Consider the following 15482-nt stretch of genomic DNA (forward strand, 5'->3'; position numbering starts at 1 on the left):
GTTGAGGTCAGGGCTCTGCGCAGGCCAGTCAAGTTCTTCCACAATGTTCTCCGCTGCTACCTGGGGGCATTGTCATGCTGATACAGGAAAGGGCCTTCCCCAAACGGTTACCACATAGTTGGAAGCACAGAATAGTTTGGAATGTGTTGAGAGATTGTGTGTTAAATTGCTGTATGACAGGAAGGTAACACAGGTGAAGCTATAACGATCCCCACACCGTGCTCCGATAAATGATTTAATGCATGCACACTGCATTGATCCGGGCCGTCCTGAAAAACGAAGCATGAGACAGTTAGCGTTTTTCTGTCTTGCTGTCGTCACACCTCTTCAAGCCTACAAAGAATTGGCATGCAACTGCTTTTTTTATTTGAAGACAACTTATTATATTTGAAATACATACTTCACTTTAGATAGTTGAGATGCTGTATGTACAAAAACTGCTCACTTTGGTAAGAACTAATAGTTACCATAAATGCACATTAATTACACGATAATGGTCAAATGGAGGCTAATTAGACACTCTACTCCTTTTCTACATTGTGTATTTCCATCAAAGTGTGGTAAAATTATATTTATGTGTGTGTATGTGTGTATTTGTGTGTGTGTGTGTGTGTGTGTGTGTAATTCTGAATTAAGAAAATTAATGTTGTACATAGCCAATATCCTTTATTCACCTTACAGGTAATCTCATCTGTAACGTACAGAGCACAAAAGCATTTACAAAACACAACGGGATTTTCAAGCAAAACTGACAATTTTTCATGATGCATCTAATAAGTAATAAACAATGCCATTTAGCTCAAACACAAACACTTGCAAATCAGAGAAATTCATGCAAACAGGGTTTGCAATAGGGTTTTCAACAGCACAGCCTGTATAGGTATTCATCAATAAATTTCAAACTAGACAAAACTGAAGTGCTGAAAAAATAATTAAGGTCATTTCACCCCAAAAGTAGTCAATATTATTAATTCAATCATGCTTGGAAAAGTTATCAACGGTATGACTCAATGCGGAATAACATGATAGTTCCACCGGGAACTAGACTACTGACCCATTTTAGCCACATATCCCATTGAAATAGCATGCCAAAAACAAAAACTGCATTTACCTGGTATTAATACTGTGTATTTGTATTTATTTACTTTTTTGATGTTGTTATTTGTTTGATCTGACCCCCAAGTATTGAGTTTTTTCATGTGCATATGTGTGCATGTTCAAAAAAATGATTGGCACTCTGCATTTTCATCTTAACACATAATTATGGGTAACGTCCTGGTAGGCCCGAATGCTTCTGTACTTCTGTATGAGATTCTGCATGAGATACTTCTGTATGAGATCATTTGCTCTTTTCCCCTCTTCTTCTTTAAGGAGCTCAGGAAAGATGTGAAGCTGGCGCAAACTCCTGCTTAATCCGGTCCTCTGGGGGCCACGGCGCGAATCACCAGGATTATCGCCGTCAGTTGCTGTTCATAATCCACCAGGAGGCTAAAAAGCGGGGAGATAAAAGTCATTAAAGTGCGACAGCCGCAGCGCAGACCCCCCTCTCAAACCCCCCGCCTGTTCTGCGTCTGAGACGCGATTATAATGCGAGAGGCCAAACAGAACATTCAGTGCTTTGCCTGGCAAATATGAGTTCCAAAGAAGCCTGTAGTTCTGTGGTGAAACAAAACAGTCCAGGGAAGACTCTGTGACAACTGTGTGGTTTTGTAGTGTGTACTGCAACGTACTGAAGTTGAAACCACAGGTTAATACGTCTAGACCAGTGGTTCCCAACCTGGGGGGTTGTTCTTACAAAACAAAAGCTAAATATACGGGAAAATGCAGCCAAACTTTCTTTGGCAGGCACTCTCGCCTTAAGGCTACCAACATAATACCTGGTACACTCTTGTAAAGAGCAGAATTCTTTCCATTAAGATCTATGTTTTTCTTTTTTTTTGCATTTCCCCCCTTTTCTCTCGACTTCACAGTATCAATTCGGGACAGCGAAAGCGAGTGTGTTCTCTCCTCTGAAGCACGTGGTGGCAAGCGTCACTTTTTTATCACGCCGCAGATCGCGAGTCTGGCTCGCAGACAGATGAGTCTGACTCACAGGCTCTCGCTGGAACAGCGGGGGTCGCCACAGAACGATGAGATACGAATCCCTGTGAACTGAACCCTCCCCACAAGGCTACCAGCCATTACGGGTCACCCCGCGGGCCTACTGGGACACAGTCGGCACTGGTGCGGTTGGGATTCAGTCCCGGACCGCGGTGCCCATCCATACTCTTGAACATGAACAGTGCCTTAACCGGACAGGCAGCCCCCCCTCCCCCCCCCCCAGCTGCCCAGATCCATGCTTTCTGCTCTGCGACACATATTTGCACATACAGTGAGCGCCATAATGTTTGGACAGTACTGGATGAGAATTCTTCAGTCATCAACTGTAGAGTTCTTCTTAAGCCTACCAAGCCCTTTGCAATCAGTGAGCTCACCAGTGCTCTGTTTGTTCTTACCGATGTTCCAAATGGTTGATTTTGTTAAGCCTAATGTTTGGACTATGTCTCTGACTGTTCTCATATTTCTCAGTCTCACCATGGCTTCCTTGACTTTCATTGGTCACAACTCTGGTCCTCATGCTGACAAATGCCAATAACTGACACCAAAGGCAATTAAAAGCCTGATCTCTTTCCCTGGCATTCACACCCACATGCAATAAATCAGTATAAACTAAATTCACCAATTACCCAATCACGCCAATCACCAAAGTTAAACATTTCAAACGAACATTTTCAGCGTTAAGGAAATCAAGCCCATTGTTCCCATTTATTTCTCATACAGCCCCATGAGCTTTGTTATAGTCAAGGATATTCAAATCTGGCCTGTAGTACTGCTGGATGTATTTTCCACCCGATAGTTAATTGACTGATTGATGTCACTGTTTATCCAGAGATCGCACCAACCAGAGTGGAGTTCCAGACCAAAACCAGTCCCTGATTGGAGGGGAAGGATGAAAACTAGCAGCATTACTGGCCTTGGGTGGCAGATGTGAGTACCCCATACTATAGTCATCATTCACCCTGAGTGCTAAACCGGCCACTCCTCTGCTGAGTCCGCATGTCTGTCCGTACACCCTTTGTCTGTCTGTCCTGGACTCACCTGGGAGCAGCATGGTGGACACAATCTCCGGGGACTCCAGCACGTCGATGGAGCAGCGCTGAAAGGTCTTGCTGGCGCTGGACTGCAGATAGCTGTGGAAAGGATGGGGGGGTTTTGGAAAAGGGCGGAATAGGTAAGATGAACATGCAACCTTCTTTCACAAAAAAAATTATACAGCTAGCTCTTCTTAGCATTAGCATTTTAATGTCGAAACACGTCACTGTTTTCTGTGCAGAGAGCCTTGTTTTCCGGGCATAACAGGAAAAGAATCACAATTAGCAGAACGGAAACTAAAATCAGGTTGAATGAGTACTGAAATGTCTACTGTGTGTGCAATTTTAATAATGTCACAAAGGAAATTATAGTTCTATCTTCACTTCAGATCATTGTGATCATTCATTTACATTTTATTTTGGTTGTTGCCATGTATGTATGAATATGCCTTTGGTATCTACTGTGATTTGTGTGTAGTTGTTTGATGCGTGCCAAAAAACAGACATTCACATTCTGGCAAAACCAGAGACTGTCCAGGTTTTTAGTTTTCACATCCCCAAAACATGTCACGCTGTTGCTTCATGATTTTTGGCACCTTTGGAGCCCAAGATTCAGCAATCCCATACTGCATGGCTCGATTGTGCCTCAGGCTTTTAAAATGCTAATAACAAAACAATAAGCAATTTTTGGAATTACAAACAAAAGGGATATTACTTGACGTATGTTCCTCTGCTTAGTGGTTTTTACAAATGACATTGTCAAAAGCAGCTTTTCCAGAGATCCGGGCCAAAACCCTGAAGAACACGTCTAATGTTCCCTTTAAGAGAGTAAAGCACCTCTTGGCAGACATGAAAAGCATCAAAGAACAATTCATAGCTTGTTCATCATTTGAACGTTACAATGGTTGGAATGAAAACCAGCCTATGAACCAACTTTGAGAAGCCCTGACACACGAGGAGGCGGACGAGGAATATAAACTGTCCGGCAATCAATGAAGAAGTGGAGAAGCTGATTTCCTTTCTCTGCTCTCTCCAGGCACAATCTGAGCTTGAATTTTAAAGACTAACATGCATTTGACATGAAAATTGAGCAATTCTGTTCCCACTGGATATCCACTTAAGAAAAAAAAAGACTGACAGCATCAGTAGCCCAGACTGCTGACAGCTATCCTATCTGGAATGGAATGCGCCACAAATGAAAAAGAAAAAAAATATATAGTATCAAGATCAAAATAGAGATAGCACCACTTCATGACATATAGACAAGTATAAAAATGATTGTTGTTTTCAGATATTGCAATACATTCTTTAAAAATATGCACAGATGTGAAATATATTTATAAATGGCTTATCATTTATGATATATTGCAGTATACTCTAATTCTATTAGGGATGTAGGGATGGGAGAAGACCCAGGGAATTTCATTTATTTTTGAGTTATCCACGCATTGGGAGAAGTGAGCACAGGATTTAGTCATTTGCCCTTATGGAGTTGGGCCAGTGGCACCCCCTGCTGGCGGTGTGCGAGCACGGCGGTCCTGCAGACCCACCTTATCCAGGAGATGCGATCCTGCCAGAACTCGTACATTATGAAGCAGGACTTTTCCGGAAGCTTCTGAATGGAGACGCTGCAGCAGAGGACAACGACGTTCAGGCACGGTCAGGTAATTGTCTCACAGAGTTAATGATTAATATAATTAAACTGAGAAAACTGTTTCAGAAGGAATTTGCATAATTCATAATTGCATAATATCTCTATTGGTATTTTTTTTTTTTAACCATTTTCTCAAAGCACACACCGAACAGTGTGAAGAGTGTAATGCTTCCAATTGGAACAGTAAAATCAACACTCAATAGGAGGAAAAGTAGAATGTTGCCAAAGACATTTTAGGTAGGTAGCATAAACCAAGGTGCTCTTGAAGGCAGGGTACTTATAGAGTTACAGGAGGAATAGTTGAAAAAAGATAAAGAATCCAACTTACTTGAAACTTCAGGCACACTTACGTGAAAGAAAATGTTTTAAAAGCCTTTATTGTAGCGGCATATCTGCTGATTTTCAGTAAAAAAATATAAAGCAAAAAAACCGACCGGTTGAGTCATTCTCTGTTCACATCCAAATTAAGACCCAGCAAGGTCAAAACCTGTTGTTTTTTTTACTTAATATCAGCAGATATGCAGCGACAATAAAGGCTTTTAAAGTGTTTTCTTTTGCGCAAGTGCGCCTGAAGTTCCAAGTTAGATTCTTCACACATTATTTGGCTACTCCTCGTGTAAAATCAACATTATATTACGTGACATTTATTTGTCAGATGCTTTTCTCCAAAGTGACGTACAATAAATGCATACTGAAGGTCATTGGAACGACTACTAATCAGCACCGACAGAGTTCTTTTTAACTCAAAATGAATATATTTAATCCCCGAAGGACTCACATAAACTGTACTGATTTAGCACTGAGAACTTGGCTTTACAGCAGTGCATTGCAGTTGAATCCTAACTGGCCAGGGGCTGGTTCTGATTCAGTTGTTTGTGGAGATAGCCTAGCAGGAGGCGGACGGGGAAGGGACCCACTGTAAATTGTCGGTCTGGCTGACGGTGGCATCGGTGTAGCTCTGCAGCGCCTGCTGGAACTCTTTCAGGTCCTTCTCAATGACCATCATCTGCCTCTGCACCAGCAGGATGTTCTGAGGTACGGAGACAAGAGATGCAGGGGTTAACTGGACACGCATACAGGGAATGAAAAATCTTGGGCACTCAAATACTTGTGATGCCTTTGCTAGTCTAGGGATTTAAATTATCCCTGTTAGATATGCAATTGGGATGTCACTGTAAAAATCAGATATTTTAGTATTAACTGGACCTCTACTTTTTAGCAACTGAACAGTCTGCAGCAAACACTGGCATGCCAGTCATGCTGCGTGACCAGGATACTGATGAATCATGGACATTATTTTCCCCATCTCAGCCATTGAACTTTGCAGCACTGGAGAGGATGTTTGTGATAGTTTGCACGCTACCAAAATGATGGAGGACGTTGCAGGAGCAGGTACGGGCCAAGAATGATGACAGAGCATCTCAAATGCAGAGAACAATGTTTTAACAAAGTGAAAAAACACGGTAACTGGTGAAGTGTAGAGCATGTGTGAGAGCAGTGTTGGTGAAAGTGCAAGTTTAGCACGCGCGGGAGCACTGCAGGTGAAAGTGCGTGGAGCACGCATGGTGGCACTGGTTTTGTCCGTCCTCCCCACTCACTGATTTGTATGTGCTGGCCAGTGGATCTTCTTTGAGTGGCACCAGCCTGGGACCCTGGAGGACAGATGGAGGACATGGTGGTATAATCTGAAGAGAAATACTCTGCACACTCAGGGGAAAGACAGGCTGTACAGAAGATGGCTTTCCTATTATTATTTGCCATTTTCTATTTTTACCAATAAACAAAATTTTTGCTTCTTCTACAAAGTTGATCCAATCTTCGCAAATAAGTTTACATCCCTATAATTATTCAACCGTTTAACCAATCAGGTTGATATTTGGTATCATACATCTCTGTGCAACTCCTCAAAAAGGGGTACAAAGAAACATTGTTGCCATCACCGAATCAGATATCAGCAGCCATTTGACAGGCATAGCAATGGCCAAACATCATGGAACTTGATGCATATGTTAACATCTTGACTTAATACTACCAATTAAAATTTGGCATCAGTCAGCCATTAGGGGCACTATAGCAAATATGCAGGTTGATTTTCCGCCATTTTGAATTTTGGACTAAACCTACATTTGCAAACTGGTCCTAGGCCATAGGGCAGCCTATTAGGCTTGAAAGAATCTGTGGAGTCTGTATTTGAACAACAAAAAATGTTGAAGTTTCAAAACAGCATGGCTGCCATATGCAAATTAACAGCAGTAACTTGTGAATACCTTATCTGATCATCACAAAATTTGGCATACATATGCAATGCATTCCTTGGTGGCCTTTGGTGGCAATAGATGGCACTGCAAGAGCTAAATACATAAAATTCCTCTAACTATTCTTTTGCTTGACCACTCTAGTTGAAACTTTGCAGGCTATGCCTTTGTGTCAGTCTCCCATTGGATGTACAATAGAAGTCATATCTGAAAAAAGCTGATCCTCATGAAACTTGCACATTTGTTGACTTCTAAGCTAGGTACAACCATGTGCAATTTTGGGACAGAGACTGAAAATGTTTGTACAATTAATCTAATACAGCTGGAAAATTCAGAATTGCTGCATACTGCTATTATTATTATCATCTCCCAAAAGGTTGCTTAACTTCCTATGTATTTTCATTCATTTTCGGTGCAGTCTTTTGTGAGGCAAACCATAGTTCCTCAGGGGATGGGACTGAAACCACCGTGGTTTTTTTTGCACCTCGGTTAAAGGACAACTGGGCACCCATAGGCACAGCAACACATAACTGGACCCAGCAGGACCTCACCCTATCCCCTCCTCCCCTCGCAGATCCAAAAGTCATTTCAGGTTGAGAAAACGCAGTTCAGAGAGTGTGAAAAAAACCTAAAAGTGTTTTCAGCGATTCCATTATTTTTAGACGAACTGTGACTGAGTACTGTGGGTGTAGCCGAAACAACCCCCCCCCCCCCCGAAACAACCCCCCCCCCCACGGCATTACAATGTATCTTTCTGCCAGGATGGGAGAAAAAAACTGAAGTGTTGGTTCTCAGAAATTTAACTTGTTCTTTATGTCAGCAGCACTGCTGTGTTATGATGGCATTACTTTTAAACCATGTGAGGGGCTTATTATATTCACACTGTCTGTACAATCACAGCAGGCCCAACAACCCGTGACTAACATGCGCAAGTCTGGATTTATCATAACAACTCCGTGGAGATCAATTATTTTTGAATAATAACTGAAGAAGAAGCGAAGGGTTCTCGCTGTGCCTAAAAAACAGGAAACTGGATAAATGTAATGAATAAATATAAAAGAAATATTCTTTCTTTAGAAAAATGCAATCTCTTGTCAACCAACCAGTTCACATACAATGTGGTTCAGGCTTTCTGTTCATAATTCATGCCAGTTTGTACTGATGTGTGCATTTCCTTTATAGTATGGTATAATAATTGGACTTCTTGGAACAGATCAGTGATAAAAGATCCATGCCTGAAGTTCTGTATAAATAATGTGTTACTTAATCTGTTTTGTGTTTGATAAAAATATCAATTTAATGTGATAATTAATTCAGTCCACAACAGCTAATTAGGTTACTGGTATGTCATGACACCCTTGAAGGCCATTTCATAAACAAAGCCCATTCCTGTTTCTAGAATCCACTTCCTGTTCCCTTCTCCGTACCTGACACTCCAGTTTGTTGATGAGGTGCTGTAGCCTGTTGATCTGGGAGTTCCAGTGATTGTCCGGCTCGATGCTGACACCTGCCACAAAAAAACAGCCATCAGATTGTGAGGGTGCAGCAATCTAACCCTAACAAAGGCCATTGTTACACATGCTCCAGACATGTCCCATAGTGAGTTATTTATCTCACAGCTCTGGGTTCACCCTGTGTGTGCAGGTGTGTGTGTGCGCGCGCAAGCGAGTGAGCGTGTGAGTGTGTGTGTATGTGAGAGAAAGAGTGAGTGAGAGAGTGCGTGTATGTGTGTGTGTGAGAGAGAGAGAGAAAGAATGAGACTGTATGTGTGTGAGTGAGTAAGTGTGTGTAAGAGTGAGTGAGTGAGAGAGTGTGTGTGTTTGTGTGTGTGTGAGCGAGAGAGTGTCTGAGAGAGAGTGTGTGAGAGAGAGAGTGAGAGAGAGTGTGTGTGTGTGTGAGAGAGATTGAGTGAGAGAGAGTGTTGTGTGTGTGTGTGTGTGTGTGTGTGTGACGAGAGAGAGTGTGTGAGAGAGAGAGTGAGAGAGAGTGTGTGTGTGTGTGTGTGTGTGTGAGAGAGATTGAGTGAGAGAGAGTGTTTGTGTGTGTGTGTGTGTGTGTGTGTGTGTGCGTGTGTGTGTGTGCGTGTGTACCTGTAGTGAGCATGCCTGAGTAGGGGTCAGTGGGGGACAGGCACAGGTTCTTCGGGGTTCGCCGGCTGCACCTCCTGCTGCCTCTCAGAGCGGTTCTCAGCTCCTCTGGTTTCTGGGCGTGGGTCCTGCTGGAGGCACACGGAGGCCTGTTCTCAGGAACACTGCGCGCGTAACAACCACGCAGCCTTCGCGTGAAGCAGCACAGCGTGCACAGCTTGTCGCTCGCGTGTTTACACCGGCTCTGTTTGTTTCACGTCTCCTACACTCCGTCTCCAGCGGGGTTCCCAACGGCTGATATTTTACATCTCAATCTTGGCAGAGGAACAGCAGCGGAGAACTTGAGTGTTACTCTCAGAAATACAGAAACGCAGTATCACCAATGGCTCAGAGGCCCAGTTATAGTAACATAATCCTACCAAACAGAAATTTGCATTGTAACAAAGTACGACTTGACAGACAACCTATCCTACACGGCTATAAATATGAAATTATATAAAGTAGGGAAAATAAGAAATAAAATAAAAAATAAAGGATTTCTAAAGGTGGTCAGGGAGGGGCTGGGTACAATCTAAAGAGGGGAGCCTCCAGTTTGTATTAGGAGATAGGCAGGGCTTCTGCTGTCCAGACTGCAGTAAGAAGCTCATTACACCATTGGGGGGCCAGAGCAGACAGGGACGTGACCTTTCGCTGCACAGTAGCATTTTGCTTTAGCCATGAGTAACACATTGTTTTTGTGCATATTTTGAAATAAGTAGCGATATTTTTATTGATATGGTTTATTATGTTTATATTTTATCATAAAATTACTTCCGAGAAGCAAGGCTGCCATTTAAAAAGAAATGTTCTTCTTGAACAGTTTTGTCTTTCCCCTCTCTCCATTTTTCTCACATAAATAATTACATGGTGGAAGTTGGCCTATTTTCAGAGCTTCCCTCTCTGGTCTCTCCAAAGTAGACCAAAGTTAGCACTTATGTTCTTTATGAATTATTAAATCCCTCCACAATGTTTTAAAAATGTTTTTCTTGCATATTCATGTGTTCAAATAGCCTCACCATGATCTAATCGCTTCAGAAAACAGATTATTTCCTTTCAAACATGATTCTAAGAAAGATTAATGTAAAGTTGGTCTTACGGACATAATAGCACAGCTCAGCTAGTTCTTGTGGTATTTGGTGAAGTTGGAATTTTTGAGGCAGAACATATCGTTGGAACAAACATTATCCATTAAAAATACCAATTTGTTTGAGTCATTTTTATTCATTGATTTAGTAAAGCCAGTTTAATCATCATAAAAACAAGTATTTTAACATTAAGGGATAAATCGCCCCAAGAATATCCCAAGCTTTGAATGGGAAGAGTAAGAATGGCTAGTGGAAATCTTTATCCACAAAAGCAGCAGTTTCATCAGTAATGAGAATCTGCTATTTTAACGCTGTCTATATTACCTTGTGTTGTCCAAAAGCCCCTGGTGCAAATACTGAATGCGTATGAGAACTCAAACAGGCTAGAGAGAACAGCTGACGGTTTCTTTCAGCCTCCCATATTTCCAGCTCGCAAACTGAGCTGGCACAGCTCCATTTCACTGTGTGATAACGTGACAATTTATCTGTCATTTGTGTTGCATATTTTCTATCTCACCCCACCCCCTCTACAAAATTGGATTGACAACGCTGCCTTTTTTTAGACTATTTAGTTTTATTTATTCCCTACCAGGATAATTAAAAGGCTTGTTCTTCAGTACTTTAACTACTCATTAAACTGCAGTATCTGCTCTGCACTGATACTGAAGGAAATCGGGGGCTTGCCCGCAGTGATATCAGGATGCAGTTTGCAACGTGTGTCCATGATTTTAGAGCAGATTCATGTGTATAAACCCTTCTCTATACTGCACAGTGAACCGAACATAAAGAAGGGACAGCTGTGCTGCACAGGTCCGTATTGCTCTCGCGTCTGGTGTGGAAGCCTCATCCGCTCCCATTACTTTGGGTATGCTTCACTGAGGGACACAGTGCATACACCATCGCTGCCACACGAGGAGCAGATTAGCATAACGGTGGGTTCGGATGCTCCGGAACCTTCCGTCTCTGTTAGCTTGACAGTTGATGTGTGGAACAGGACTGGTTTTGGAACTCAGCTGATCTGTGGAACAGGACTGGTTTCGGGACCCAGCTGACGTGTGGAACAGGACTGGTTTCGGGACTCAGCTGATCTGTGGAACAGGACTGGTTTTGGAACTCAGCTGATCTGTGGAACAGGACTGGTTTCGGGACCCAGCTAACGTGTGGGACAGGACTGGTTTCGGGACCCAGCTAACGTGTGGGACAGGACTGGTTTCGGGACCCAGCTAACGTGTGGGACAGGACTGGTTTTGGAACTCAGCTGATCTGTGGAACAGGACTGGTTTCGGGACCCAGCTGATCTGTGGAACAGGACTGGTTTTGGGACCCAGCTAACGTGTGGGACAGGACTGGTTTCGGGACCCAGCTAACGTGTGGGACAGGACTGGTTTCGGGACCCAGCTAACGTGTGGGACAGGACTGGTTTCGGGACCCAGCTAACGTGTGGGACAGGACTGGTTTTGGAAACCGCAGGGAGGAAACGCACAGCAAGCCAGAGAGCTCTTTCTGGAGGGAGAAAACTCTGAGGTATATACGTTCCATCATGATCATGTTGTGAAAAACAGCGTCTCTCAGATTGGCCTTTTTCTCCCTGCCGAGTGCGAGCAGTCTAGACGCCCATCGCGCTTCTGTGTACCGCAGCGTTTAACATGCCACTGGAAACCACAGCACTCTCCGTCTCTTTTTCCCTGTACAGACACACAGGGTTTCAGCCCAAACATTCAGCTAATTGACGCATCTGTCGAAGGGAAGGAAATTGGCAGCCGGCAGTCTGAAACATTAAAGTTTCAGCTGGTGATGAATCACTTCGGAATTGAAATTGACCTCCTCAGTTCTGGCTTTATAGGGAGAGAGTAAGCAAAAGCCCTTGAAAATATTTTTAGCGTTTTTTTCCCCCCCGTGACACTGATGCTCTTTCACTCCGGTGCAAATGCATTCCGATTTCAGAGGAAATTTCACCAAACAGCTGCGCCAAAGCTTCCGCACATCTGTGCCAACCGTACGTGAAAACTATTTGAATAATGTTCTAATTATGGTTATAATTAATTCATGGGGGCAATTTGCATCTTCCACTCACCTCTTCACTCTACTAATAGCAACACTGCGTGTGTGTGAACGTATGCGTGTGCCTGTTTGTGTTCGTGAATGTGTGTGTATGAATGTGTGTCTGTATGGCTGAGTGTGCATGTGTATGAACGTATGTGTGTGTGTGTGTGTGTGTGTCTGTCTGTCTGTGTGTGCGTGTGTGTGTGAGTGTGTATTCAACAATGCATGAGAAATTGTCCCCAAAACCCCTAGCCAGTTACCATGGCAGTTTACTCTTCCTATGCTCCTCCAGTTGTGACAGACTAGGGGTCCCCAAACCTTGCGAGCTGAGGGGTCTGTAACTCTGGTTCTGGAGGGCCACAGGCAGGTTGTTTTTCAATTGATCAATTAAAGCAGTCAATAATCCATTAACCATCCTCACCTGGTTTCTTTGGTCTGAAATGGCTGCTGGTGAAATCAAAGACCCTGTGCTTCTCCAGGATCATGGTCAACCTGCCCCTGGTTTAGCCTCTTACCTGCCTGGGCAGCTCTGCTCCTCCACTGCCTCCATAGCGCACTCTATTGATGACTGAAGGGAGTGCAGCTGGCTGGAGGTTTCGCGTAGGAGGAAACGGGTCACGAACTGACCCAGCACGGAGGAGCTCTGGTACTCCTAAGGAGGAGAAGAAGGAAGAGGAGGAGGAAGTGGAGATGAGGGAAGAAGATGGGAGAGATAGGGTTCGAATAGGAGATTATTACATTCACTATGACGTTCAGTGTGTCATCCTTTGTTCCTACACAGTGCACATTTTTCACACAAAACATCCTCCTTTTTGGGTCTTTTCTGGGCAAATATTTTACCTTGCAAGAGGAAAGTGGCTCTGGCCTGAGTGCACTGCTTAGCTTTTGTGCTTTTCAGTGATGTCTTTTTGTGATGTTTTGTGGTTCTCCACAGGTGATGTCTTTCGAGTTGAGATTCTCTCGAGACACACGTTCTCTTCAGATCATTTTACCAAGTCTCACACTGGACCACTGCAGGTCTCAGTTGGAAATGAGAACAGACGCATCAGCAAGGAAGGTTTTCTTCCGCAGAGCTTTTCTTCCACAGAAACGTATTGCCTCTCTAAATCCTTCGGCCTTCATAGCTGGTATCAGTTTGTTCATGCGGATGCTGTTTATTAGTTTTGCCAGTTTGTGCTTGCTACACTGGCACCACTTGCTTTTTAAACACAAATGATTATAAGTATTGTTGTTATTACTAGTATGGTTGTAGTACATCATACTTCCATGTTGTATTTCATGTTTTACATTGTTTGTATTTGCTGTGACAATACTATTCCAGTTGTCTGAATAAACTGAGTTAAACTGAGAGAGAGAGAGAGAGAGAGAGAGAATTTAACACTGATGTAAAGGGCAATGGAAAGCAGGAAGGCCAAGGGACAGCTTTTCCAGTAAAATACTGCCCCGATAAGCCTCATTAAATGGAACATGGACCTGCTGTGATCGTTATTGAAGCTGCAAGCCCTGTAGGCCTACTTTGCCTCCAATCCTCCAGAGACAGGTTTGCCAGCCCCTGCAGAAGAGTTCTGTCCTACAGGGAAATGTTTTACTGCTCATGTGAATGATAAGCAACTGGAGAGTAGGTTATACGATGCTACACCATTTCCTCAAGGGTGATGTTCCTCTTTGATTAGGGTCACTTAGAATGATGAACTTTGATCATTTAGCTGTCTGTCCTTTCCAGAGTAATCGCAGCACTGGGGGTTTAGGCAATCACTCACTCACACCCGCACTTTGATGTAGTAACACGGAGCAAGCTAATCGAGAGTTTTATTTTATGAAAAAAAAAAACACATGCAGAAAAACCTTTGTAGAAACAAGTTTAATTTAGCTGTTTTTTAGTTTGACTAATGATTGATTTATCAGGACCAAGGGAAAAAAACAGATTAAAGTAAGCGTTATTTCTTTCTCCTCCACAGGCTCAATTAAAATATTTGTACTTGAAGGATGTAGGGGTGGGTGGGGTCTAGAACGGAGCATTGCAAAAGTCAGGGTTATTTTTCTCTTTTTCTCTCTTTTTCTCTCTCTCTTTTTTATAAGCCGGACAGACCTATAAGGGAATAAACATTTAGTAATTTTAGGTTCTGACAGGTCATTGTTGTATCTTTTATTCAGTTGATGTACAGAGCAATTTCAGGATTGCAACATTATATGCTGAAGTGTATTTTTTCTTATCAGTGCTTCTCTGTAGGCTTTTAAAATTTATTTCTGTTTCATTTATTTTCTGCTCCAAGTATTAAACAGATTAAACAGTCTATTACACAAACCCACATTTAGTCCATTATCTGAGTAGACCCTACATTTGTTGGTATATGAATGCTAGTCATTACTGTCTACTCAACTTCAGCACATTTTATGAATCATCCTGTAGCTTTCGTATTTTTTGATTTGGATGCAGAATCAGCATGTTTTACACATCTCCAGCGTTGAGCAAACCTATTCATCACAGGCCTGTGCCTGTCCTGCTGGCTGGGAGGCCCAGCCTTCTGCAGCTTTAAACACTAGATTCCTTATCTGTTACAGACCGATAAGGCCAGAGCGCATTTTAAAGGGCATTCTTACGCTGCTGTATTTCGCGTTCGCGGTGATCTTTTGTCACAAACGTATCGTCCGCACACGGATGCATACGAGCAGAGCGTGCCGTGACGCACGCGGGCTGCTTTTCCGTCATTTCTTTCCTTTTTTTCTCTCTCGTGTGCCATCACTCAGTCCTCAGCGGAGCTGCTGGTGGTGCAGAAAAAGCGGGGAATAAAACCGCCCGGAACCGAACTGACGTTTCAGCTCTTCTGAGCAGCAACCGAGAGCAAAAGAACAGCCGCTGAGCGCCAAGGAACAGCCGTGGAACAGCACGGAAGAGCAGCGATATTTAGAGGAGCGGAATAAACGGGTGTGCTGTGAGCCTGCGCCCTTACGTCCCCTCAAGATATGTGACAAGGTCGCTGAGCTCAGGGTGGGGGGGGGGAGGGGGTGTAAATGCTGTCATTGTCATGCCATGGCGGGTTTGCACCTGCTCTCGCTGCGGGGTGACCTCCACACAACGTCGCTCGTATCGCGAGTGACGCAAACACAGCCTCGGTGCGGGATGGCGCAAACGCACGATGTCACAAGGGCAAGTCTGGGGAGCGGCAATGTCACGGCCCTGCAGCTAC

At 43.5% G+C, this 15482-nt stretch overlaps 1 protein-coding gene across 2 annotated transcripts in view; it reads right to left on the reverse strand.

Moving 5' to 3' along the window:
* Positions 1–646: 646 nt before the first annotated feature.
* LOC135234623 (N-terminal EF-hand calcium-binding protein 1-like) overlaps positions 647–15482 on the reverse strand; it is a 44396-nt gene continuing 29560 nt past the window's right edge. The window contains exons 6-13 of one of the 2 annotated variants that reach the window (XM_064299423.1): positions 12810–12946; positions 9131–9255; positions 8468–8547; positions 6384–6437; positions 5703–5815; positions 4682–4759; positions 3139–3230; positions 647–1488 (exon numbers count right to left, since the gene is read on the reverse strand). In XM_064299423.1, coding sequence (XP_064155493.1) covers positions 1460–1488; positions 3139–3230; positions 4682–4759; positions 5703–5815; positions 6384–6437; positions 8468–8547; positions 9131–9255; positions 12810–12946 — 708 coding nt within the window. In that variant the 3' untranslated portion in view covers positions 647–1459. Of the gene's footprint in view, positions 1489–3138; positions 3231–4681; positions 4760–5702; positions 5816–6383; positions 6438–8467; positions 8548–9130; positions 9259–12809; positions 12947–15482 lie in introns of both variants that reach the window. The other variant, XM_064299422.1, reaches the window with a different exon arrangement.

The sequence above is a fragment of the Anguilla rostrata genome, chromosome 11 (genome assembly GCF_018555375.3).
Source record: "Anguilla rostrata isolate EN2019 chromosome 11, ASM1855537v3, whole genome shotgun sequence".
Lineage (NCBI taxonomy): Eukaryota > Metazoa > Chordata > Actinopteri > Anguilliformes > Anguillidae > Anguilla > Anguilla rostrata.